The sequence below is a fragment of the Curcuma longa genome, chromosome 11 (assembly GCF_044706935.1).
Source record: "Curcuma longa cultivar G26 ecotype Majalengka, Jawa Barat chromosome 11, ITB_CL_G26_1.1, whole genome shotgun sequence".
NCBI lineage: Eukaryota > Viridiplantae > Streptophyta > Magnoliopsida > Zingiberales > Zingiberaceae > Curcuma > Curcuma longa.
The window spans coordinates 16,923,633-16,948,942 of record NC_133871.1 but is presented as its reverse complement, the minus strand read 5'-3'; the positions used below and the strand labels follow the sequence as shown (position 1 = coordinate 16,948,942).

The 25,310-nt window shown below is 38.8% G+C and overlaps 5 protein-coding genes across 5 annotated transcripts; 2 read left to right on the top strand and 3 right to left on the bottom strand.

Moving 5' to 3' along the window:
- Positions 1 to 173: 173 nt before the first annotated feature.
- Positions 174 to 6,035, bottom strand: LOC141839170 (uncharacterized protein At1g32220, chloroplastic-like). Its single transcript, XM_074726862.1, has 10 exons — positions 5,885 to 6,035; positions 5,496 to 5,571; positions 5,313 to 5,401; positions 4,529 to 4,584; positions 4,402 to 4,457; positions 2,802 to 2,895; positions 1,630 to 1,709; positions 828 to 870; positions 645 to 712; positions 174 to 566 (listed from the first exon to the last, which is right to left on the bottom strand). The coding sequence occupies exons 1-10, from the start codon at positions 5,902 to 5,904 to the stop codon at positions 393 to 395; spliced, it is 756 nt and encodes a 251-aa protein (XP_074582963.1). The 5' UTR covers positions 5,905 to 6,035; the 3' UTR covers positions 174 to 392.
- A 354-nt stretch (positions 6,036 to 6,389) lies between these two features.
- Positions 6,390 to 11,083, bottom strand: LOC141838997 (uncharacterized protein At1g32220, chloroplastic-like). The gene is made up of 10 exons (XM_074726635.1): positions 10,966 to 11,083; positions 9,802 to 9,844; positions 9,615 to 9,703; positions 8,994 to 9,049; positions 8,858 to 8,913; positions 8,176 to 8,269; positions 7,628 to 7,707; positions 7,112 to 7,154; positions 6,869 to 6,960; positions 6,390 to 6,786 (listed from the first exon to the last, which is right to left on the bottom strand). The coding sequence occupies exons 1-10, from the start codon at positions 10,974 to 10,976 to the stop codon at positions 6,613 to 6,615; spliced, it is 738 nt and encodes a 245-aa protein (XP_074582736.1). The 5' UTR covers positions 10,977 to 11,083; the 3' UTR covers positions 6,390 to 6,612.
- Positions 11,084 to 11,845: 762 nt separating this feature from the next.
- Positions 11,846 to 15,391, top strand: LOC141839433 (spermidine synthase 1-like). Its single transcript, XM_074727177.1, has 9 exons — positions 11,846 to 12,033; positions 12,839 to 12,915; positions 12,992 to 13,114; positions 13,822 to 13,926; positions 14,225 to 14,297; positions 14,512 to 14,583; positions 14,656 to 14,851; positions 14,945 to 15,074; positions 15,140 to 15,391. Exons 1-9 carry the CDS (start codon positions 11,862 to 11,864, stop codon positions 15,203 to 15,205), a joined length of 1,014 nt encoding a protein of 337 aa, XP_074583278.1. The 5' UTR covers positions 11,846 to 11,861; the 3' UTR covers positions 15,206 to 15,391.
- Positions 15,392 to 18,940: 3,549 nt separating this feature from the next.
- LOC141840727 (transcription factor MYB86-like) lies at positions 18,941 to 20,027 on the top strand. The gene is made up of 3 exons (XM_074728790.1): positions 18,941 to 19,155; positions 19,229 to 19,358; positions 19,426 to 20,027. Exons 1-3 carry the CDS (start codon positions 19,023 to 19,025, stop codon positions 19,868 to 19,870), a joined length of 708 nt encoding a protein of 235 aa, XP_074584891.1. The 5' UTR covers positions 18,941 to 19,022; the 3' UTR covers positions 19,871 to 20,027.
- A 2,987-nt stretch (positions 20,028 to 23,014) lies between these two features.
- Positions 23,015 to 24,817, bottom strand: LOC141842199 (protein CANDIDATE G-PROTEIN COUPLED RECEPTOR 7-like). The gene has a single exon (XM_074730424.1). It carries the CDS (start codon positions 24,721 to 24,723, stop codon positions 23,338 to 23,340), a length of 1,386 nt encoding a protein of 461 aa, XP_074586525.1. The 5' UTR covers positions 24,724 to 24,817; the 3' UTR covers positions 23,015 to 23,337.
- Between the last annotated feature and the right edge of the window lie 493 nt (positions 24,818 to 25,310).

The window sequence follows — 25,310 nt, the reverse complement described above, 5'->3', positions numbered from 1 at the left end:
CGTTAAGGTGACAGATTCCACATTTTTGCACAAAAGTACTAACAAAACTAATTCAAATATCAGAAGATTCCACCAGACTAGAGGAGTGTTCGATCATAAAGGGAGGCACTTGCCTTGAACACCAACAATGGTCGAGAAATCAACTCAGTTTATATTGCAAAAAGAAACGAAAATTCAACAAATATCATGCATTAATGGCATGGTTGTTCTTCAAATGCATTCATAAAGAACACGTCCAACTAACTTATCATAAACTTAAGCCTTCCTTTTTTCTTTTGTCTACAACTCAATTCAGCAAGTTGACAGATATAACTACGACAATGTTTTGCAGAATTGTTGAGTGAATCTGAAGGAAGGCCTCCATGAAACTCCAACGAGCAAAAACACACAGGTCACAGTTCCTTGCCCAGACGAATAATGCTGTATAGATCGACTACGCCAGGAGAAAATGTTGGATCCGTTACACCTTTCACAATAACCTTTGCGACTTTGAACACGCTAACTGGAGGTGTGAAGACAGGACCGATGAGTGGGATGCGTCGAAGTGGTTCCGCATACTGGAGAACCTGCAGAAAACATGACGATGTCATTTCAAGTTTCAAAAACCATCCTCTATCACAAATATATTGATCAATGGGATGTACCTTCTCAAAGGGTGCAAAGATTATGGATTCGGATTTACCGTATATGTAACCTGGTCTGAGAATTACTCCTGTAGAAAGAAATTTTTGAAGAATTTTATGGGTTTTATGAGTTTGAGTGATTGTAGACATTCAGAGTATGGTATAAATTCAAATTTATTGCATATGTAAAAGAGGAAGACTGACCTCCATTTGGGAACCTGGATGATATTGCTGCTTCAGTCATTCTCTGCAACATAAAGAATGTTCTTCCATAAGAAGTTCCAACTTCTAATATAGAACCAAAATCAACGCTATGTTTTCATTAGCCATGATACCACTAGTTTTGTGCTTTTGAAATATTTGTCTTAGGATAATTTGCAATTATATATGGAACCATGGGGGAAGTCTCACGTTGGAAGTTTAGTAATCAAAGGAAAGTCTATATCATTCATGTCACATTAGTTGTATTCAATTAATTGGGATTTTTAGATGTAATTAATGGGGTCACATGGTTAAGACTGATTTAAATTATCTTGACAAGTGCACTTAGGCACTTGGGTTAATTCCAAAATAAAAAATCATTTCTATTTTTATCCCAATTTTTCAGATTTATTGAAATATATTTATGCTTTTGTAAGAGTTATGCACATTTAAAAAAATTGTACCTCTTGCACATGGTGACTGCTTGAAGTGACTTTCTAGATTATATAAAAGAATGGCTTCAATTGGGATTATGATCATTCAAAAATTTCAGCATCTTGAGATAATTTGAGCAGCTTAGTTGTATCCTGAGGCAATTTTACCTTAAGAAAGTGATAACACGCCCCTACGCCATCCATCACTTTGAATTCTCCTCCTCTTTTTTTTTCAATGTTTTACAACACAAGTAGATCTCTATGTTTTCACTAGCCATGATACCGTTAGTATTCTACTTTTGAAATATTTATTAGTCTGACAAGATAAGGCAGATTACAACGATGAGATGAGAGCAATTCAAAAGACAAACCTGCCCATCATAATATCCTTGAAGAAAGTAATCTATGACACCAAAAGAAGCTGCGGATACATATCCAAATCTTTGTACACCTGTCAAAACAAAGAAGCAGTGAATTAACTAAAAGTCTGGCTTCAGATCAAACATTTCTCAAGAACAAAATTTAGCATCATAAATAGAGAAATTGAATCAATTAAGAAAGCGAGCAAAGTCAACCAAAGTCTGGCTATGATCATAGAGTTTCTTGAGAGAAAATTATACATTGTCAAAATTGTGTCATTCAATTAGGCTAGAAAGCGAAGAATAGAGAAACTAAACAATTGTGTTATACCGATCCCATTTCTAATTGCAAATCAGAATTCTTACAGGCTCATAAAAGTGCTCAAAGAGTTCAATCATCTGATGTTGTGGTTTATCAGAGAACATATTGCTCTAATGCTGTGAGCAATCAAGTCAAAAGTATTGTAGAAGAAAACAAGCAAATTTATCAAAATAAATTAAACTGGCCTGGGATTGCAAAGATAAAAATCTAACAAAGACATCAGTCAGCATATATTAGCAAAGAAAAATAACCAAGTTATTCTATAAGTTTATCCAACATTAAAACTTTAAGGAAGTTATGTTCTCAATGACATGAATTGTTATTTGAGCAAATGTAGCACCCAAATCCTGCCTCAACAGTCTCTGTTATCTCCTAGAAAGATTCAGAATAAATTATTTCCCACATGTGAAGCGGGTTTCAAAATGCACTAATATAGACTAATATCGAACATAAGATAACCTGACCAACAACAAAAAACAAACAGTAAGCACATCAGGCTCCAGCTCTTTATGTCACAGCTATACTATGCAACACAATTCAATAACCAACCTAAACGTCAAAGGTGAGAGAAAGGGTTGTTTAAAGGAAAAAATGCAAGGAATAGGAAACAAATGCAAACATTCAATCCACAACTTCCACCAACATTTGGTAATAGACTCAGTCATTCAAAAGGACTTTCGCATTTTTAGCATTTAATCAGGGTTCAAATGCAAATAACCAGTAAACATTATAGTTCACAAATGTTACTAATTTTTCTAGTTTTCTAAGCTTTTCTTCTTAGAACCCCCATTTATGAAAAACAAAATTGTTATATGAGTGTTCTGAAATCTTAAAAAATACAACACAGAAAAGAGATGTAAACCTTGCTCAGAAGCAACTTGTACAGCGTTAACATTTGCAGTCCCATTAAGTGTGCGCATATGGGAAGGGGTTCCAAAGCCTCCGACACAAGATACCTGTGACAGATACAATTATTCCCATAGGAATATCTTTATTTACCACAATATAATTATTAAAAGAAGCTACCATCAGCTGTCCACTTCAATTGAAGAAACTTTGCTCATCTATCACTTAGCACCACTGATATAATCCCATTTAAACAAGAGGATTCAATCATTATGTTTGTTATTCTCAGTTATTAGCTTAAAGTGTCGAAGTTCAAATTAATAGTAGTTTGCACCTAAGTTTCTAAGATTTTTTCATTAGCCCACAACTTACCATGTGAGACAAAACTAAAATGTCACAGTATACCGACTTAAAGTTTAACAACTCTGTTGAGACCCAAAGTTCAACTCATACCCAAAGTCATTCGTAATCGGCAACATTTGAAGAATAATGACGATTCTTCCATCACACAAGCAACTATTTCCAAATGCCTTGTCATACCTAAGATTAGATCTAATATAATTCCAACTATAAGGCCCAAAATACTTAAGCCCAAACTAATAGTAGTTTACTCATCTAATCCAATAGGCCTTCCTTATTAGCTCACAATCTCCCATCTAGGATTAAAATTGGGCTGTCACAATACAAAAGTAAAAAAAAAAAAAAAGGGAAAAAACTTAGAAGGGACATGATGGAACTAAATATCTATAATCAGTAATGCAATTTCTCATTTGTTGAAACTTTTATATGCTAAGGACAGATAAAAGAAATTTTCACAATGTGTATATATTTTCCAATTCACTGTAACCAATTATCTGACTTCAAATTTCTAACTTCTTCTTTACATCTCCTTATATTCTTCCTGATTTCTTATTCCAAATGTGATGTTTAAAACTTTAAATAAAATCTCACATCTTGGCATCACCAAAAGCGCTACTACCTCCCTAAGGGTTTGGTATGTGAACCTACTTCACTTAGAGGACTTGGTATTCTTAGTTCGAAGGAATGTAATTGGGCACTTCTGGCCAAGTGGGGGTGGATTTACCTATCCAGCTTGTTTGCCCCATGGAGATGCATTGTAGCCTGAGCTTGCTTTTCGAGTAGAGGTTGGGAGGTGGCCTCTCTAGATTGCTCCTGGTCATATATTATAGAATATTGTAGAATATTCTTGTTTCCTTATTTAATTATAGTTGTTAATCTCCTAGGATATCTTTGAGAATATGAACAGCTATTACCTGATTCTCTTATATATATCTATGTATATATGGCTTTTGTAGCAATGTGGGATAGATTTGGGATGCATCATATTTGGCTGTTTGAATGAACAAAATTGTTATGTTACTCTATATCATTTTTTAAAAAAAGAAAAAGAAATATCATCTTACAAATTCCAATTTTTGTAACCAATGCTCTAGCTTCTAAAATCCACTTCACATCTACTTGTATATTCTTCCTAATTTCTATTCCAATTGCGATGTTCTTTAAAAGTTTAAATGACATCATCTTAAGTCTTTATCAGGTTACAAAATACAAATTAAATAGTATGCGGAATAAAGAATTATACAAGCAATTTATACCACTGCAGTTGCATCACTCATAGCATCCCTCAAAGATTCAGGTTCAAGAAGATTCCCTGCAAAATAAAAGAATAACAGTGTTGAACTAGACATATTTTGAGAAGGAAATTTATTCTTTTTCACTAACCTTTGTGCCACTCAACTTTCTCAGCCCAAGATTCACGTGTTGATGGCTTGCCAGACCTGGATTAATAAACTAACGGTCAAAGATCAAGCATAGTTCATTTGTCCTTATAGAAAAATATATCTGTATTGTAACAACTAGCATCTTAAAAGATCAAAATAGAATTTAACCAAGCTATAAGCAAGCAAGAATCTTACATGAGTAGAAATATTCTAAAATTAGGACTCACTAAACAGAAAGATAAACAAAGGTTGATTAGATTAATTAAATGAAAATTTTAATATCTGAAACAGAAATCCAGAGCTTATCTTTAGTATCAAAAAGATAATTAAGATGAGAGTCGGATAGTGGCCTAGAGCATAAACCAGTGTTCCATTCAGTACAACAAATTAGATGTTGTCTGTCACACAACTAGAATCACACTTCATTTTGAGTTAGATTCTCGATTATCTCAAACTGAAGAAAAAAACATAACATTCACAAAAGAATTTAACTTATCATTGGAAATTCAAAGAGTGTTTTCTATTAATACATAAATTCATTTCAGAGAACATAGGAAGAACACAACAAAAATAACTGACAGATAAGCTTTAAAATACACATAAAAATAATTCCAAACCATCCTTTGGCTTAGTTATGTCGAAAACACGGCATTAAACTAAAGAGAAGATCTCATTGTAGATAAAGTGATAACTAGAAATGCAGAAATTGGTTTTGCAGTCATAGACAGATTATACAGGAAGCTAAGCCTACTCAAAGAGTGTGATGCGCATGACAAATAAAGCACCTGCTGAGACTAGAAACAGAAAATCCTTGAGCTAATGCCTCTTTGCAAACATGCAATCCCACGAAACCATTGCCACCCAGTACAAGTATCTGTTATGACAAGCATACAATTTATGAGAAAACAAAAAGGGAAAGGAAAAAGTAGCAAAAAGTTTATAATTTTCATCATGGAACCCAACAACACCTTTGCTGTTGATCTAGACGTTTCTCTTCCTGCTTCCTCCGCTTTAAGAGGCTCAGACTCCGATGATCTTCCGTATCTGGAGAGACCAACACGACAGTTTTCACGCTAATTAAAAACACGTTGCTCAAACAAATTGATCTGATGCAGCCCGCACATAAACAGCCTACTCAATTCTATCCATCGTTTTTTTTTTTTTTTGTAATTTCACATTCATGAAGTCATCTCCATCATCAATTTCTCCCGATTTCCCACCCCAAATAAACGATTAGGAGGCATAAGACGTTACTATTGGTCAAGATCCCAATCGCAAAACCAAGATTATTCTTTTTCCGTGACCTAGAGTTATACGAATCACAAATCAACAGGAAATTTGGGAGGGGGAGGGATACCGCGAGGCGACGGAACTCATCCTTGATCCTTGAAGCCCTAGATCTGGTCGTTCTCCTTCCGAGGGTCTACGCTTGAGATGGAAGACGGGGATCGATGGTGGCCGACGGAGGCCCTCTTTTTATAAGCGCTTGATCTGCTACGCCGAGACGATGCCGCTTTTCTTCTAGAAGCGAGGCGGTTGACTAGTGGATCTTCACATCGTTGAGCGCCGTTAAAAACGTCAATTAAGACCTGAAGTACCTTACACATCACCTTTTTCAAAACCCGAGGCACGTGACTGTTTCCATATTTTGCAACATGGTTCATGTAATTTATTAAAAATATAAAAATTTAAAACAATCAAATAAACTTGAATTAAAAATTTAATAACAACTAAATAAACCAAACTCAAATGCATAAAAAAGAAATCAAACCAAGAACAATCACTTCAACAACTTAATTCATTTATGACTCAGCTCAACATGACTTGATTACTTTATCAAACAGACTTAAATACCATAAAACTTGAATCAATTTCACTTATTTACAACCCTAATTAAGCTTACATATTACAACTGTGCAGACGATCAAATTATCTTTCCAACAGTGATGATAACAAAATCACCCAAAAGAAAAACCCAACAATGATAAATAACTACAACAACAATAAACAACGTATAAGGAATAAGTACACAATAGATACAGAGAGCCAGAGCTTGTTTTGATGAAGCACGAGTGAAAACGCAGGTCAGTTTTGTTTGCCCAAACGAATGATGTTATACACATCAACTATGCCGGGAGGAAACGTTGGATCCGTAGCGCCACTCACTACCACCTTTGCGACTTTGGCAACATTAACAGGAGGTGTGAAGAAAGGGCCTATGAGGGGGATCTTGCGCAGGAATGGTGTATGCTGGAAAGCCTGCAGAGGGTGCAATCATATTATTTCAAGTAGTGAAATCTTGTTTCTTTGCAAAATGTATCCAATAGGTGATAGGTTGTACCATCTCAAAAGGTGTCCACATTCGCCCGAACGGTATCTTCAAAGGCCCGATGGGGCGTGTTCCATATATGTAACCTGGCCTGAGAATTACTCCTGCAAAAGAATTTTCAAGAGTAACAAGCAGAGAATCATGCGCTTTCAATTCAAGATGCAACCATTCACATTCGGAAGAACAACGGTATTCTAATTGTTTGCACAAGAACCAAAATTTAATAGCACATGCAACACAAATAGGAAGACTAACCTGCATCAGTAAATCTTTTCTTGATTTCTGCTTCAGTAGCTCTCTACATCACAAAGAAAGCATGATGATGTAGAAGATGGCATAATAACATTATAACCAGCTAACGAGAATTGTAACGATCATGAGAGCATTGTTCAATTTTTTTTCCCAATGAATTCCTCTTTTTTGGCTAGTGGTTTTGTTAGTGTTTCCATAATGTTGTGTAGAGAGGGGATGAAAGCAACAATACAGTATCTTTTTTCACTTTTTCTTCCGTAATGATCTTGCATTGCCATGTTACAACACCTGGATATAGAAGTTCAAACACAAGCATTATCTTTTCCCGTTTAATATTAAATTGAAAATTAAGCAGTTATTATACAGGTGGCCCAATTTTTGGTGATTGCAAACGTAGAGGGTAAAATAAGCATTGTACTGCTAAATAATCGTCGGTCCATGCCACAACATAAATTTTTGTTACTGAGAGTTCACTTAGCAAGACAGAACTAAAAGAAAAGATGAATTCAGAAACTGCACCTGTCCATCATAATAACCTTGTATACAATAGTCAATTACACCAAAAGAAGAAGCTGATATGTATACAAATCTTCTTACACCTGCTCAAAGAACGAAGCAGTTAGTTTCGATGAGAAGTCTCAAACATTAAGCATTTGGAATAATAGCATTCTGCAGTGAGGGAGTAATATTGGAATCCTTTCAGTCCAATCAAACTGTTAACTAGTAAAAAACTTCCAAGAAATGCACGATCCAAATTTTGTAGTATGTCATGTAAAACATATAAATGATCACATCCCAACACCGAACTGAAAGAGGAAAAGCAAGAAACAAGAGGTAGATGGGAAGTTGATCTGCCAGCGTTCACAGAATTTTTTTTATTTGCTCAACTATTTATATTGCGCTTTTGCATGTCAATTCTCAATTCAGGTTTAAGTGCACACAAGTGATTTTGATTTTTTGTTCTTCCACACATCTTTTCAAGCAAAAAGAAAGTTGGTTGAAACCGAGAAGGCAATACTATAATGTTCTCGCTTACTGAAGAAAAGTCCAAGAAAATAGAAGAAAACCATTTTCTGCAGCAGCTTGCACAGCATTGACGTTTGCAGTCCCATTGAGCGTGCGCATGTAGGAAGGGGATCCAAAGCCTCCAACACAAGAAATCTGTAACATTTATCTTTGAGTCACATGAGTTCATCAACAAATAGCATCACAACAAACATTTTACAGCTCCAAAAATTTCCATATTCTTTACGTAGCAAATTTCCATTTCTCAAAGAATCCATTCAACTTGTTACTTAAACATTGCAAATAAATGAATACTATTCAACATCAACTCTAAGTCCATCAATTTTAGACATTTAACAACACATGAACAAGGTCTTGGAATTAGCATCAACCTAACTAGCAAGTTGTCTGACATTACTGTCATTAACACTTGGATTATAGACTAAACCAAAGTTAGCTTCAAGAAACATAATTTGCCATGAACCACAACTGAATCTGTAGTAATATGTTCAGTTGTCAGATCAGATCTTTCTCAAACAATGCAGATGAATGTCCATCCTGAACACCTAAGCCTGGATATTCCTGACATACATCCTTATGAAACGTATGAGAATGTCAAGCAACCACAGCATAACCTCAAGATTACATTATTCCCAATTAGTTTTAATGGGTGTCAATTTCTTTTGTTCGAAAATGTATCTCATCCGTGTTTGCAGTTTGAAGAATAAAGCCATGTAAGCATACCACAGAAGTTGCATCACTCATAGCATCCTTCAAAGATTCAGGTTCAAGAAGATTCCCTGTCAAATGAAAACAATTGCCTGAGATTGGAACTGGATATATTTTTGAGATGGAAAAGATTAGTCTCATAATTCCCGACCTTTGTACCACTCCACTTCATCGGCCCAAGGTTCTTTTATTGATGGCCTCCCAGACCTAAGCAACATATCAAATGTAAATGATTAAACATTGCAACTAGCATGTGGAAGATAAAATAGAATGTATCTTTGAGTCAGGGCACAAAAATACGCAAGTGGGTTAAAAGATGTTTTAGAATAACACAATAACACATACAAGAAGAATAAAAGAAAAGAGACGTACAAGAAGAAAGACATGTAAAGCATGATTGGATCGATTAAGTTTCAATATGTGAAAGTTTTGACAAGATTTTTTTAAGGTCTTGGATAGCAGTGAGGAGTGTACCTATGGGATTCACTTGGCTATCAGTAAATTAGATAGTTCTTATTTCAATTTGGAACAATAGTTTAGGGGCACAGTTCTTAATACATGAAACTGATTGCATTTGTTTGATCATGGATATGAAGTACCTACTTTCATTATTGATAAATAACCAAGTGATTTGGCTCATTAATATGAAACACCAACTCTTATCATAGATAAAGTTGCAGTTATAGAAATAGAAGAAGTGGGTGTTCTAACTATAGACAAAATACCCACGATGATAATGCTACCAAAAGAGTGTGGGAAAAAAATAAAACACCTGCTGAGACTAGCTACAGAAAATCCTTGTGCCAAAGCTTCTTTGCAAACATGTGAGCCCACAAATCCATTACCACCTAATACAAGTATCTGATATGAGAAGCATAAGATTAGAATATGTAAGCAAAACTAGCAAACAACTTCTAAACATGAGTGACTAAAATGTCCAGCATGCAATCCAAAGTCACCTTGATTGATGATGGTGGTGAATTTGACTCGATTGACCCATACCTGAACAAATTGGCACAGATTTTGGTCAATCATTAAAAATAAGAAAAATGTTAGATAAACTACTGGTCTCCTAAAGTCCAAGTATAAACCAAAGCTTCCATGTGGAAATTAGCAAGTTTAGATAAACTTGAATAGATAGCTACATATGACTACATTAAAAATTTGGAATCATCCACTTGTTCAATTAACGGGCACAATCATTGCATATCATTCATTCTTCTCCACAAGATGTTAAATACAACAAATTTAAGTTGGTACAGCCATCTCTGATCATGATATAGCATAAACGACCAGATGCCAAAATCAATATTGAAGCTCTTATTACCTATTTGTAAAACAGAGCAGCATGTACCAACAATTGATTGGTTTAGTGGTAAACAAGCTAGATAGGAGGAATTTTAGCTAAAGGTCAGGGATTTGATTTGAATCTGTATAACGGCATATTGGGAGGGATTTAGCCTTATCACTCCTGTTCCAAATGGAAAATTGTTGCACATCCAATGTGGTGTGCGGCCATCTAAAAAATAAGCAAGATCTCCAGTCAATTCACATTCACAATCCATATATTTCTTGCATTCTTACACAAAGTTGTTAAATTTAGAAAACAAATTGTTTCAAGCATCTATGCACATGGTGTAATTGACCAAATCACCAAGACTAAGGACAAAGCTCAACAACACTATCCTACTTCATAAAACAAGTGAGTTTGTTAGAAAAACTTGTTCAGGGCACAGTTTTGTCCGCTCTTCCCCTCGCAATACTATGGTATGGTGTAAACAACCGGATCCTCATGAATAACTACCTAGCTCAGTTATTATTATCCCATTTGTTAAAGAAAGAGCGGGATCTCTATTCAAATCGCACTCATGGCTCCATAATCCCTCGACTTCCTACGTCCCAAGCTCAAAATTTGCATCCAGACTCAATACTCATCTTTACAGTGACGCAAAGTTATGGTCTTATGGAACCACAAACTGATTGCCCGAGATCAATAGATCACTAGCAGTGAGTCAACAAGCTACTCACTAAGATAAACGCAGGCTCACCGTATCCTTCCTTTCCAAAAAAGGAAAAAAAACAGTCAAACAACAGAACTGGTTTGCAAAGAAAGAGATGCTTACATGGAGCTCATTGCTGCAGTCCGAAATGGATCTCCGGCGGAGGCGGATAAGGAGTCGGCGGCGAAGGGATCGAGTGCAAGGGAGGGCGAACGACGAATCCTCTTTAGCGAGAGATGAGGAAGCAATCTTCCCGATGCTAAGGCTTCTAGAAGCTGTGCCTCGGTGCTGTTAAACCGGACCGGTCCTATCCGGCCTGGTTTGTCCTAGAACTCAGAAAAGAATCGGCTTATCTCCCAAATTCAATTTAACCATTCTATCATTTTAAATTTAAACGTTAATTGCTAAATATATTAATAAAATTATCGTATTTCTTTTTAAAAAATTGTGTCGGTGAAATTTCATTAAAAATATAAATGTAAAATTTGTTAAGAATTTGTACCATGAAAAAATATATTAAAAATAATTTATTAATTATTAGACATTTGTTTACCTCTGTCTAATCCAATCATTGATGCGGGCCCAACTTCTTGGAGCATAATCTAACAATTTTGCTAATCTTGCTTTACTTATAATTTATTATATTTATCATATTTTTTTAAAAAAAAAATTAACAAGTTTATTGTGGAAACAATTAAGTTGCAATGTTGCATGTGTTCCAATTGGAGTATTCGTTTAGTGATGTGTCAAAATAAGAACTAGGAATTTAATTGAAAACTTATAAAGAATAAAATAAAATGATGATTTGTATTTAAAAATTAAAACCAATAAAATAAATAAGGTAAGTTTATTAATTATTTTTATAAACCTAAATTAATTTTGTTTCCGCTATATTTTCTTTTGGCAATTTTTTAAATTTGCCAAAAGGCCCTTAATTGAAATTGTAAAGGGTCTATATAACAAATCACACGCCGAGCAGCGAAGCGGAAAGAGAGGAGACGTTTCGCCGAAGGAGAGTGATGGAAGCGGAAGGCGGCGCTGGAGTGGCCCTCGAGAAGGCAGCAAGCGGGGCGGCGGCGAAGGAGGAGGTCGCCGGTGCGTCGAGCGCCAACGTCTCCGTGGGTTCGTCACAGGACGGCATCTCGAGCATCAAGCTCGGATGGTTCTCCGAGATCAGCCCCATGTGGCCAGGTTTGCTGCGTTCTAATCCGCCCTTCTTTCAGGAGATTTTAGCCATTTGGAATTGATCTCCGTTCCTTCTTCTGGCACTTTTCCCTTTTTATGTTATCCGTTTGATCTCCGCTGCTTCGGGTTTTGTTCTGTCGATCGAATTCTTATGGTGATGTTTTTGAGGGTTTTTTTTTTGTGATTTATCTTCATTGCTAGAAGGCTATGGAGAAGGAGGACGTGCAGATTGGTGGGAACGTTTAATGATGTCTGTATGTCTTGCGAGGTTCCATCACTCTAATTTTTATGGTTTTGAAAGTTCTACCTCTTCATGATTGTGCTTTTGTTTTGTTTCTCTTTTCTTGATCAGAATCAGTACAAACGTATCTCTCCCCATTTTATCTGCTTGCTGTAAATCTATGGTCAACAAAGTTTCAGTCCTTTTGCCTTGGTTTAATGATATGCATACTTATAATTCACCACCAACCACCCTTTTGTTGTGTGAATGCTTCTGGTTTGCGAAGCTATCAATCCAAAATTTCTAGGATTTTGTCTTCTAAATTATTCATAGGGGTGGTCATGTTTATTATTTTTTTCCTGAGAAATTATCCCGGAAGCAATATTTTCTTTGAAGCATTTAGTGGGACTTAACATGCTTAAATTTTGAAGACGATCCTAAAAACTTGGAAGCATTTGAAACAATAAAGGGAAAATTTTTGGAAATTGTATTGAATGAATGAAAATGACTGTGGTGCCTACTAAGATTGCATTTATATGCGATGTGCTTAGTGCCTAAAAGTTCTATTTTCATTCTTGATCCTGTTGATAGGAGAAGCTCGTTCCTTACAAGTGGAAAAGGTGTTATTTCAAGGGAAATCTGATTACCAAAACGTAATGGTGTTTCTGGTAATTAAAGATGGAAGTTCATTATAAGTTCAATTCTTTTGGTGGCCATCAATAATTTATTTATTTATTTAATCAGAACTCAGCGTATGGCAAAGTACTTGTCTTGGATGGAGTCATCCAATGTACAGAGAGGGATGAGTGTGCTTACCAAGAAATGATTACTCATCTTCCTCTTTGCTCAATTCCTAACCCCAAAAAGGTGAATTTGTATTGAATGTTTCATGTTATTTCATGCAATTATCTAAAACTCCAAGATTCACTCTTCTGTTCCTATGATATGCCTGACAAATAAGCTTAAATCTTACACTTTGGACAGTCAGTAGTAGAGTTTTACTGATTTTTTCCTTTGCTTCTACTGACATTACCACATTAAATTTACCTAGAAACTTGCAACTTGTTTATTTATATGCTACAGGATGATGCTACCCTTCCATTGTAACGAGATTAAGTTTTCCTTTCAAACTATCCAAATTGTTTTTATTCTGAGGATAATCTTTTAAACTATCCTCTGTCCTCTCTAACATAGACACTTTAGGGGGGATGCATGAATTTGAGGATAATTGTGTATCTTTGTCTAACTATCCCCAAGTGTTGTTAGAACTATTATCGCTCATAGAGCTCACTGACAGAGAAAGATCCATCTAAACAGCCCATTGGATTATGTTATTGCCCTTTTAGAAAAAGGATTCAACTATTATTTCCTGTCGATGAAGCAGTTTGATTGGAAGAAATCACTAGTAGCCATCATACTTTAACATTTTGAAGTATCTGAGTTGTGTATCTCAAGGATTTCTTTGTTGTTTTTGTTTTCACCCTTTTATCTTCTGGGAAATCAATTACCAGCTAAAATGATTTTTGCATTGTATGCATATATGTGCTCACACTCTGATGATGCTATTATTTCAGGTTCTGGTTATTGGAGGAGGTGATGGTGGTGTCCTCCGAGAAGTATCACGATATTCTTCAGTGGAGCAAATAGATATATGTGAGATCGATAAAATGGTTATCGATGTGAGTAATTACCTTCTTCCCACAGTTGATAAAGAAATCTTGCTACATAAATGTTATATTATTATATGTTTGCCTGTGTCAAATTAACTATGTAAAGATTGAAGAAAAAAAAAATTGCTGTCATAGAGCAAGGTGATGAAGATTACCTTCCTCTCAAATATGTGGCTTGAATATGAAGATTACCTTTACAATCAGATATAATGTTGTTCTCTTGCAGTCCTTTTGATGATCCTTCACATCATGAAAAATCTTCCTGGACACATCCTCATCCAATTTCTCCTCACCATTTGTTAACTAGGTTTCGAAGCAGTTCTTTCCCAAAATGGCTGTCGGATACGAAGATCCTCGTGTGAATCTTCATGTCGGTGATGGTAAGCAACTTATGGTTCTGTTATCTGGTTATGACCTTTGTGTCAATCTGGTTGCTAAATGATATGATCACTGCCACTTTTCCTAGTCTTCAACTTCCACCAAATCGAAACTTATCCCTGGATATCGATATAACTATACGCCAGCAAGTTGGTATTGATTTAACCATGTCAATTTGTCATCAAGTTTTGTCACATTTTGGTTCAACATACACAGGAGTTGCGTTTTTAAAAGATGTCCCCAAAGGAACTTACGATGTAATCATTGTCGATTCCTCTGACCCAATAGGTAAGTTATCTTCTGCCCCTCCTTAATGCTTCCTTTTGGACTTGCTTATGACTTGCTTCACTGCTTGCTCAGGTCCAGCTCAAGAACTTTTCGAGAAGCCTTTCTTTCAATTAGTCGCTAAAGCTCTCCGGCCCGGAGGAGTTGTATGCACTCAGGCCGAGAGCATATGGCTTCATATGCACATCATTGAAGATATCGTCTCGAATTGTCGCCAGGTATTCAAGGGCTCTGTCAACTACGCCTGGACGTCAGTGCCCACATATCCAAGGCAAGGAAAATATCAATATCGAGTAGCCTTTTTTTCTTTCTTCCATATACTGAAATGGTTAAACGCTGCTACTTCCTTGGATTATGAATTCAGTGGAGTGATTGGTTTCATGATCTGCTCTACCGATGGGCCGGCTGTCGATTTCCAACACCCTGTGTACCACATAGAAGAGGAGGACCATTTGAACGAGTCTTTGGGACCATTAAAGTTCTATAACTCAAAGGTGCCTCTCGTTCTAACAGATACGTTAGTGCCTTCTCCAAGTCTAACAAATACCTTTTCTCGCAGATTCATTCTGCTGCTTTTTGCTTGCCTTCTTTCGCGAAGAGGGTGATCGACAATAAAACAAACTAAACAATCCTGTCTCCAGCGATGAAGTAGGAGAACGATGAGGTTTATGCTGCAAACAAACCATCATTTTCTGTCACTATTGATGGTTTATTAGAATATGCATATGGGAGTTTGTGGCATTCAGAGTTATCTAGGAAGCAACATGCTCTTGATCATAAAATTCTTCTTAATAAATCTTATTCCTCTAAATTAATTGTATTAGCTGGCTGGTGTTTTCTTTTCTGGGATTTGTCTCAAAACAAGTTATCAATCTACTTAGCAAAAATTTGATGGCCAAAAGAATCTAAATGTTTTTGATGGCATTGATCATTAATCATTAAAGGAGCTTTTATTAAATAATAAAACATTCCAACAAATATTATAAACATTTCTGCGTGCCGGAATACTAGCGATCAACTTATTGTCACTGGAATGCGAACAAATATTATAAACATTCCAACATCATCCAGAAACACAGTAACCGTCAAAATATTAATAATAATAAAATCAATTCTATTCATTTTAGTAATTTTGAGATATAAAATTTTCTTATTTATTTATTTATTTTCAGACGTTACTGCAAAAGATCAACTGTGGAGCAACAAGTCACATGAAGAGTTTGAGAAGGCCCACGAGGCGGCCATCAGCCATGCAGCAGAATCTTCAAACTTATCATCACAGCAACTTATTATCTAAGATATAATATAGAGACAAAGCTTAGGTTTCTTTGCAAGGGCATGCAATATTGTTCGAATGATTATAGGTACAATTAACAAAAATAAAATTCAAAATCAACACAATATTTAAGATGATCTAAATATGCACAGCAATTTAAGTTTTATGCTGATAAATGAACATACTAACTTTATGGTTCACTTGCTAGTGAGGAATGGAGTTTCATGGTCTGATATGATTCTCTTCAGCCTTTCATAATATTGGAAGGACATAGATTGCTAATTTTGTTAGTTTTTAAACATGAATTTTGTGCTCTTTATATTCTTTTATCAATCTATCTTCTATCTTCATTTTAACTGTTATTTCAGGTTCTTATTGCTTAGCAGAGAATTGGTTGAATGGCTTGAACATGATTTATGTTTGTTTTTGCTACTAATCTCTTTCTTTTGCTTCATTTAGGTACATCCAATACGTTGTCGAAGAAGAAGCAACTAGAGAACCGAAAAGTAGTAGTCGACTTAAAAAGGCAAGATTTCATTCAGACCTCTAAATCTCTCTCATTAAACTTGTGTCTGAGATTAAAAGGTTCTTTTTGTTTATCAAAGGAGGTTTAACCTTCATCTTTAACTTGCTGAATCATAAGCTTATTGATTAGATTCTTACTCAAATCTTAATTATAGTGGTGGTTGAGATTGCATTTGTCCATCAAATGATATAATTAACTAAGCCCCTTCACATAGTAGTAATCACAATTGACAGGTTACCAAGTTTTAGCCATAAAATGCTAATCCAAATTCAAAATTAATTAAATCATATTGTTAGCCTTCTGTGAATTTCTTAGAGTTGGTCCATATATAACTCAGGGAAGGTGTATCATTAATTAATGGTGAGGCCATAGTGATTTGATTGATCAATCAATTCAAGGTAACCCCCACCATATGCAATTAACCAACCACTAAACCATGGATTAGTTTTTTTTTTTTACATTGTATGAGAAGCAAAAACTATATGACAATGAAGAATAAAATTTTACTCGTCTACTTGTGATAATAATATGTTGTAGACCACTTCTCTAGTTTGTTGGTCTCTCTTCAAAGCAAGTCGTGGGGCTGATCGTGTGATGGGTTTCACCTTTACTGAAGAAATGGTCTCTCTTCAAAACAAAGTGTGGCTAAATTTGAGTTTGGAGTCTTGGACCATGTCAGTGTGTACTCACTTGGGTCAGTGTATGTGATTTGGACCCAACTTGACTTGCTCTAACTTGACCCCATCACCATCGTGGTTATCCACTTCATGGGGCCCTACAATCGTACCATCTAACCCCGATATTGTCATAGGAGTCATGTTAATGGTTGCCCATATGGATTAATTATTATTATCTTGTCAAGCCATTTATATTATATTCTTAAATAATTAATTAATATGCCTTAGAAAATGATTTGCTAAATTTCTAATTTAATAGTTGATATCAAAAGGACAAGCAAATTCACTAGGTGCATCCAAATGACAGATGATCATCACCTCCCTATTTCAATATTTAATTAATAAAAATAATTAAACATTCTCAATGTTTATCTTCCAAAACATGCTGCTTTATTAAACACATTAGTCTACTCTTAAGAAGTTTGTGTGGAATGAAAGTGATAAATAATTGTGCAAAAATAAATCTGTGTTAAGTTTACTTTTGCACAAATGTGATCAAGTATCTAATTCTTACAATCTGATTAATTTTGAAAACGGATGGTCCGGCCTCACAGATCTAATATCAAATAAATCTATTTTATTTATTTTTCTTTTTCACTTATTAATCCTCCTCTCCTCTAGTTCAAAAGTCATCATATCCCTATCCCTTCTTTTTGCCAAGTCTAAAAAATTAAAAATCTTCTTATCTTGCCATCAACCTCAATTATCACTTTATAATGGCAACTTTTTTGCCCTTTTGACAAAATAAATATAATGTTCAAAGTAATTAGTAATGATGTAAACTTTGGTAATTAAGTTAGGGGCCCCATTATCAGGTTGGAAACAGAGAAGCCATGAACCTTTATTAATTTGTGGGCCCTAAAATCTAAATCGCACATGTAAAAGATGGTTTAATGCCCAATTTAATCATTGCCATCGCCGATTAACCGGTTCAATTCTCATCCAAACCAAATATATCCCGACTTTTTTTTTTATATAGATAGATTTTCAAATTTATTAGGTAGTGATTTAAATATGAGAGGGGTTTTGTCAGGATCCATGTAGATTCGATGAAAGTAAGTTTGTGGGTCTTGATTTTATTTAAATATATTTATCTAGAGAAATGTTATGCTGCCCGACGAGAAATTTGTGACCCGTGTGTGACACCCGCGATCCACCGCCGTTGCCGCCGTCCTTGCCGCGCTGTCCGGCCACTGCCGACCTCTCCCTCGGGCGTGATCGACGCGCAGCTCGCTGGCGCTCCGTCCGACATCGGATTTCGGCCGGATAGTGGTCGAAATTCGACGAATTTCGATCGGAAACAGCGAAATCATGCGTGAGGCCACTACCGACCGCGATCGACACGGATTCCAGCCAATTCGCTGTTGTCGAACGGCAAAGGATGGGCCGCCGTCGCATGACGGTCCTTCCTCGACCGATCTCTGATCGCAATTTGATCGGAATCTGATCGCGGCCGGTAATGGCGCACGCCACTGGCGGCCGCGATCGGGCCGGATTTCGGCCAAATCGCGATCGGAGACCAACCGAGGAAGGACCGTCGTGCAACGGCGGCCCGTCCTCTACCGTCCGACGATCGCGAATTGGTGGAAAACAAGGCCGATCGCGATCGGCAATGGCGCGAGCGGCACGTCGATCGTGGCCGAGTCGACGGCCGGCGGTAGCCGTACGGGGTGGCGGCAGCGGCAATGAATTAGGGCGTCGCGCACGGGTCACGCAGAATAGCAATCTCGTATTTATGTAAAATTAGAAAATAAATTACTTTTGATATATTTATTTATTTTTAGAAATAAAAAAACACATGAAAATCACTGCTTTTGGACAGTGACCATGTCCTTTCTTTAAAGCGCAGCTCCTCTTCTCTTAATCTCCTAATCCTCCTCCTCCTCCCACCGTCAGTCTCCTCTTCTCCTCGGTGAACTTAACTTCCCCTCACCGCCTTCCCATCCCCCTCCGCTCCGGCCAAATGGGCGGCCACTCCTGTTGCCACAAGCAGAAGCTCCGCAAGGGCTTATGGTCACCGGACGAGGACGCGAAGCTGGTCGACCACATCACCAGGCACGGCCATGGATGCTGGAGCTCTGTTCCTAAGCTCGCAGGTCACCACCATCTCATCCCAGAATTTTTCTTGCTAAAAATCCGATTTTGACGATGAGTTCGCGCTCAATTCAGGTCTGCAGAGGTGCGGGAAGAGTTGCAGGTTGAGGTGGATAAACTACCTGAGGCCCGATCTGAAGAGGGGCACCTTCTCCCAGAAGGAGGAGGACCTGATCGTCCACCTCCATGAATCTTTAGGCAACAAGTTAGTCCGTTTCTTGGAATTCAATTCTGTTTTTGGAAGTCTCAATTCGGCTGGCTTGTCGTCTCAGGTGGTCTCAGATCGCGGCGGGATTGCCAGGGAGAACAGACAACGAGATCAAGAACTACTGGAACTCGTGCATGAAGAAGAAGCTGAAGCAGAGAGGCATTGATCCGACCACCCACAGCCCACTCGACGGCGGAAGCGAAGACAAACAAGGCCCGTCGCCATTGTTGCCGGCTAAAGAACACTTCGCGGAGCCTCTCCACGACCCGCTCTGGTTTGCGCAGGACCTCGCACCATCAATCTCCCACGCCAGCGTTAACGCCGGCAGTGAATTCGAGTTGCAGAGCAACAATGGCGGCAGTCTCTTTGATGGCAGAATCTTGCAATGGACAGGATTGTCGCCGGACAAAGCCGCTCAAATCCAGTTCAACGGCGGCGAGCCGGAGGATTTGAAATGGTCCGAGTACATCAATGGATCCATTTCCATGTCCGCGAGTTCAACCTTCTGATTCAGAAATAAAAACAGAGATGTTTCATTTCCAACACTGGTCTTGCAGGAATAAAGTTTCTTTCTTGTTCTGCGTCGATTGCTTTTGTTTTCGAGCTCCATGAACTCTGTTTGGTTTGAGGAAACAAGTGTGGGAATCGACTTGGTTTGGTTCTTAATTACTCATCAAAAAGTTGCTGAATTATCACATCGATTTCGAGCAACGAGCCTTTCGGAATCGAAGAGTTGTGGACTTGTTTCAACAGTTGTGATGTGGTAGATAGGCTGTCTTGCCCTGACACAGTCAAGTCAAAAACCAAGTCTAACGATAAGATGAGACCACACTCAGTCATGATAGAGGTCTGAGTCGAGTCAAGATGAGTCCGAGTCCGACCTAACCACAGATAAGCTTCATCGCCCTACTCGGCGCTGATCCTCCCACTCGGAAGTAGATAGTGGCATAGGCAATGCTGGACTGCACTGGACTCCAATCCAATGCAATCCAGTAATTTTTAAATTAATATATCGAGTTCAAATTTAAAAAATTAAAATAATCTAATTCAGTCCTATTAATTTTATCTGGCAGTTAAAGATCCTGATTACGCATTTGAAGTAGATTCCTAACTCCTCAATACTCAATCATTTTTGACTCCTTGACACTCGGTCATTCTCGACTCCTCGATATTCAATCGTTCTCGACTCCTCGACACTCGATCATTCTCAACTCCTCGACACTCAATCATTCTTGACTCCTCAATATTCATTCGTTCTCAATTCCTCAATATTCAATCATTCCTAACTCTTAAACACTCAGTATTTCCTCCTCGACACTCGGTCATTATCAACTCCTTGATATTCAATCGTTCCCGACTCCTCGACACTCAATCGTTCCCAACTCTCCTCGACACTCGATCGTTCTCGACTCCTCAATATTCAATCGTTCCCGACTCCTCGACACTCAATCATTCTCGACTCCTCAATATTCATTCGTTCTCGATTCCTCAATACTCGATCATTCTCGACTCCTCAATATTCAGTCATTCCTGGCTCTTGAACACTCAAACATTTTTGACTCCTCGACACTCGATTGATAAACCAGGCATGGATCGACACTCTTGAACACACACATGCACACACACGCACTCACGCCCGCGCACACACACACACATGCGCACGCACGCACATGGACGCGCACACACACACACGCACACTGACTCCTCGACACTGCAGGCATGGACACACACACACGCACCCACGCACACACACACACATGCGCACGCACGCACATGGACGCGCATGCCCACACACGCACACACACACACACACGCACGCGTGCAGTGCTAAGAAGAAGGAGAGAGTCTGCACACTGCCAGTGAGATTTGTTTTAGCAGTACAAGGGGAAGAAGACGAGGGCAGAAGGTTGAAGGAGGGACACCGCCGGTGAGATTTGTTTTAGCAGGACAAGGGGAAGAAGACGAGGGGAGAAGGTGGAAGGAGGGAGGGCGTTTTCGAGGGGCCAAATGGTGAGGGCGGAGGATTTAATTAAGTTATGATTAAGAGGTGGAGATGGAATTCTTAATTATTTGAACACTCTAATTTCTTGACAAAAACCTGAGCATATGAATTATGAATATTTTTAAGATTGATGTCATCCCATTTTAATGGCCATGAAAGTGATTCAATATACAGAAAATCCTATCGAGGACCTCCATGAGATTTGTGTTCTAAGAGGAGTACCGAGCAACACAAACACACACCAGTTATATAGAAAGGTAGACGACAGAAACAAATGCAGAATTAAATACACAAAAGAAAACAAAAACATAACATACCAACCTTTATATGGTTTAACATAAGATCAACTGCTACACTTTCTTCAGAAAGTTAAAGCACAAAACACAAACAAATAAAGAAATTCCTGCCACAGCAACAGGGCTCCATCAAGATTGATATGGTATCGTGCCAATTTTGATCAAGGTATCGAATGCTATTGAACTAGAGATAAGAGAATTAATCTGATATCTAACTTTTAACACACTCTTATTCATAACCGCACGGAGGATTTTCTAAAAAAACACACGATGAAATTGTAAGTAGGTGCATGATTGATATCATCTGGAACAATTGGTCAAGTGCTATCATCTAGAACAGAGAACAGTAGTGATATATGATATTTTTAACCTAGTCAAACATCTAAACCATCAATATTAGAAGCTTGAAAAGTGTCGAAGAACAATAATGTAAGGGAAGTTTAAATATACGAACAAGGATGTAACACACGATGAAATTGTAAGTAGGTGCATGATTGCTTCCAATCCATAACTAGCTATTATAGAACTTGCTGCATCAATTGGTCAAATGCATATCATCTAAAACGGAGAACAGTAGTGATGTATGATATTTTTAACATAGTCAAACATCTAAACCATCAATATTAGAAGCTCGAAAAGCGTCAAGGAACAATAATGTAAGGGAAGTTTAAATATACGAACAAGGATGTAACACACAATGAAATTGTAAGTAGGTGCATGATTGCTTCCAATCCATAACTAGCTATTCTAGTACTTGCTGCATCAATTGGTCAAGTGCTATCATCTAGAACAGAGAACAGTAGTGATATATGATATATTTAACATAGTCAAACATCTAAACCATCAATATTAGAAGCTCCAAAAATGTCAAAGAACAATAATGTAAGGGAAGTTTAAATATACGAACAAGGATGTAACACACGATGATATTGTAAGTAGGTGCATGATTGCTTCCAATCCATAACTAGCTATTCTAGTACTTGCTGCATCAATTGGTCAAGTGCTATCATCTAGAACAGAGAACAGTAGTGATATATGATATATTTAACATAGTCAAACATCTAAACCATCAATATTAGAAGCTCAAAGTGTCAAAGAACAATAATGTAAGGGGAGTTTAAATATACGAACAAGGATGTAACACACGATGATATTGTAAGGGAAGTTTAAATATACGAACAAGGATGTAACACATGAGTAGGTGCATGATTGCTTCCAATCCATAACTAGCTATTCTAGTACTTGCTGCATCAATTGGTCAAGTGCTATCATCTAGAACAGAGAACAGTAGTGATATATGATATTTTTAACATAGTCAAACATCTAAACCATCAATATTAGAAGCACGAAAAGTGTCAAAGAACAATGTGAAGGGAAGTTTCAATATACGAACAAGGATGTAACAGTTACTAAAAACATACATTAACTAGCACGAATAATTTGGTAGCAGATGAACGAGATTTTACATGCTCAGGTGACAAATGAGGGACAATGTGAAATAGTGTAACATACAAAAAGAAAGAAAACGAAGTAACAAAAAAAAAAACACTAGTACCAACCTCTAATCTCTGGCTTACCGGATATTTTCTTAGTGCATCAATTTGATCCCATCAGAAAGTACATTTTTTGGACGCCCCCCCCTAAAAGTGTTGTATTTTGACTTCACAATTCATAGTCATCATGCATCCAGCTTGAGCGCCTCAGCGGCAGCCTCCTCCTCTTCATCATCAATGGCAAAATAAGGGTTATGAGCCTCAGGCCTAAACCTGTACCCAGTAAAGACGTAGAAACCAAGGGTGGCTAACTCCCCAGCAAGCACGCTCGTCCACAGGTATCGGTAAGAGGTGATTGTAATGAGGGCGTAAACTACCACCCTAGTAAAATAGATGTAACAGATGACAACGATGTAATACTGGCGGAAGAGGGTGAGCTTCAGGAGGTTGACAGCGGCCTTTCCGTCGGTCCTGGCAGCCTCGCGGAGGTTCTTGATTGACCAGACGATAGGGAAGAGGATAGTGCAGCAGCAGACAACGTCGACCAGGAGGAAGACCTGCTTCCACGTGACCCAGTCGCGGGCGTAGGGTCCGGACTCGTCGATGGCGATCTGGGCGATGTTTGCAACGACCTGGAGTGGGATCACGGCCATGAGCACCTTCTTCTCGCGGTCCTGGAGGTAGGGCTTGAGGAAGGACCAGCCAGTGCCGATGAGGACGATGAGGGTGAAGAGGGATATACCCTTAAGGAAACTGAAGATGTAGAAGAGGACATCCCAACCGTGAGCTGAGCCTGTGCGCTCGATGTACGACTTGTCTTCGGCCTCACAGAGGAGGTTGAGGGCCTTGAGGACGACAACAGCGAGCATAAAGTAGTGGATGCGAAAGATGGAGCGGCGCCTCCGGAAGAGGGCCGCGGCCCAAAAAACGGCGAGAGCAGCATACACGAAAAAGAGACAGGAGTAAACTTGGGGGAGCACGGCGGCGCCCGCAGATAGGTAGGCGCGGGAGGACGGATCGTAAGGGTCCGGGCGGTTGAACATGGCGGAGCGGACGTCCATGGAGACGCGGAGCGGCGAGAGGCAGTTGGCGAAGACGAGAGTGAACTGGCCGGGGCTGTCGGTGAGGTTGACGGCATCTCTGAAGGTGGTGGCGCGGGCGACGGCTACGCCAGAGGGATTGGGCGGCGGGAGTAATCGGTCGAAGGAGTAGACGACGCGGACGAGCTCCGACTGGAGGGCGCAGGTGATGTCGAGGTCCTGCAGCTGGCGCAGGACGTGGATCCAGGCGTCCCGAGTCGACAGAAAGAATCCCAGCTGCGTGAGGTCCAAATCGTCCGTCGACGAATCGGAGGAGAAGGAGATGCCGGAGACGTTGAGCTCCAGGCCGCCCCACCGGGTGAATCCGAACTCGTCGAAGGGGATGACGGACCGGGCGTCGGACCGCACCACCATTTCCCGGATCTCCGCCATCCCCGGCCCGATCCAGAGCGACAACAGTACGAATGCGAACGCAAATCCGGCATTGATGCCGAGGCGAGGTGGAGAACGCGCTCCCGATTCGATCGCCATGGCCGCTCCGGTGCGCAGATCCCGATCGAGAAGGGTAAAGGCGAGATGCGTCGGCGTCGTTCTCCCGCAACGGCGAAGAGAGAGAAAGCGTTAAATTTGGTTTATTATTAGGTCATTTTCTGCCCCTTTAGGTAGAGGTGATGGGTGTGACTTCCTTTTCGCGTCTGGAGTTACGAGAGTGCCACTGGGAAAGTGTTAAAATTACGAAATGGGGACTGTTAATAATATTTTTATTTTCCAAACGCGAAATGAGAGTAAATAATAAATAAATGGTGGATTTAGAAGGCCTCGCCGGATGCACACAAACTGTTCGACGCAATGCCTCGCCGGACTTTGATACCCTGGAACACCAGGATGGCAGCATGAAGTTTGGGACGTAGAAGAAGCTCTTTCGTTTCGGAGATCACTGCGAGAAGTGGCCTAGCGACGCTGCGAGAGCAACCATCATGGTCTGGCGAACATGTACGCCGAGTGCGTGCAGCGTCATTCACTGCGTAGGCAAAGTGTTTGACGGAATGCGCGTGAAGGATTTGCTTTCCTGGAACGCCATGCTGTTGGTCTCCGCGCCGCAAGGCTGGGCCTGGGGG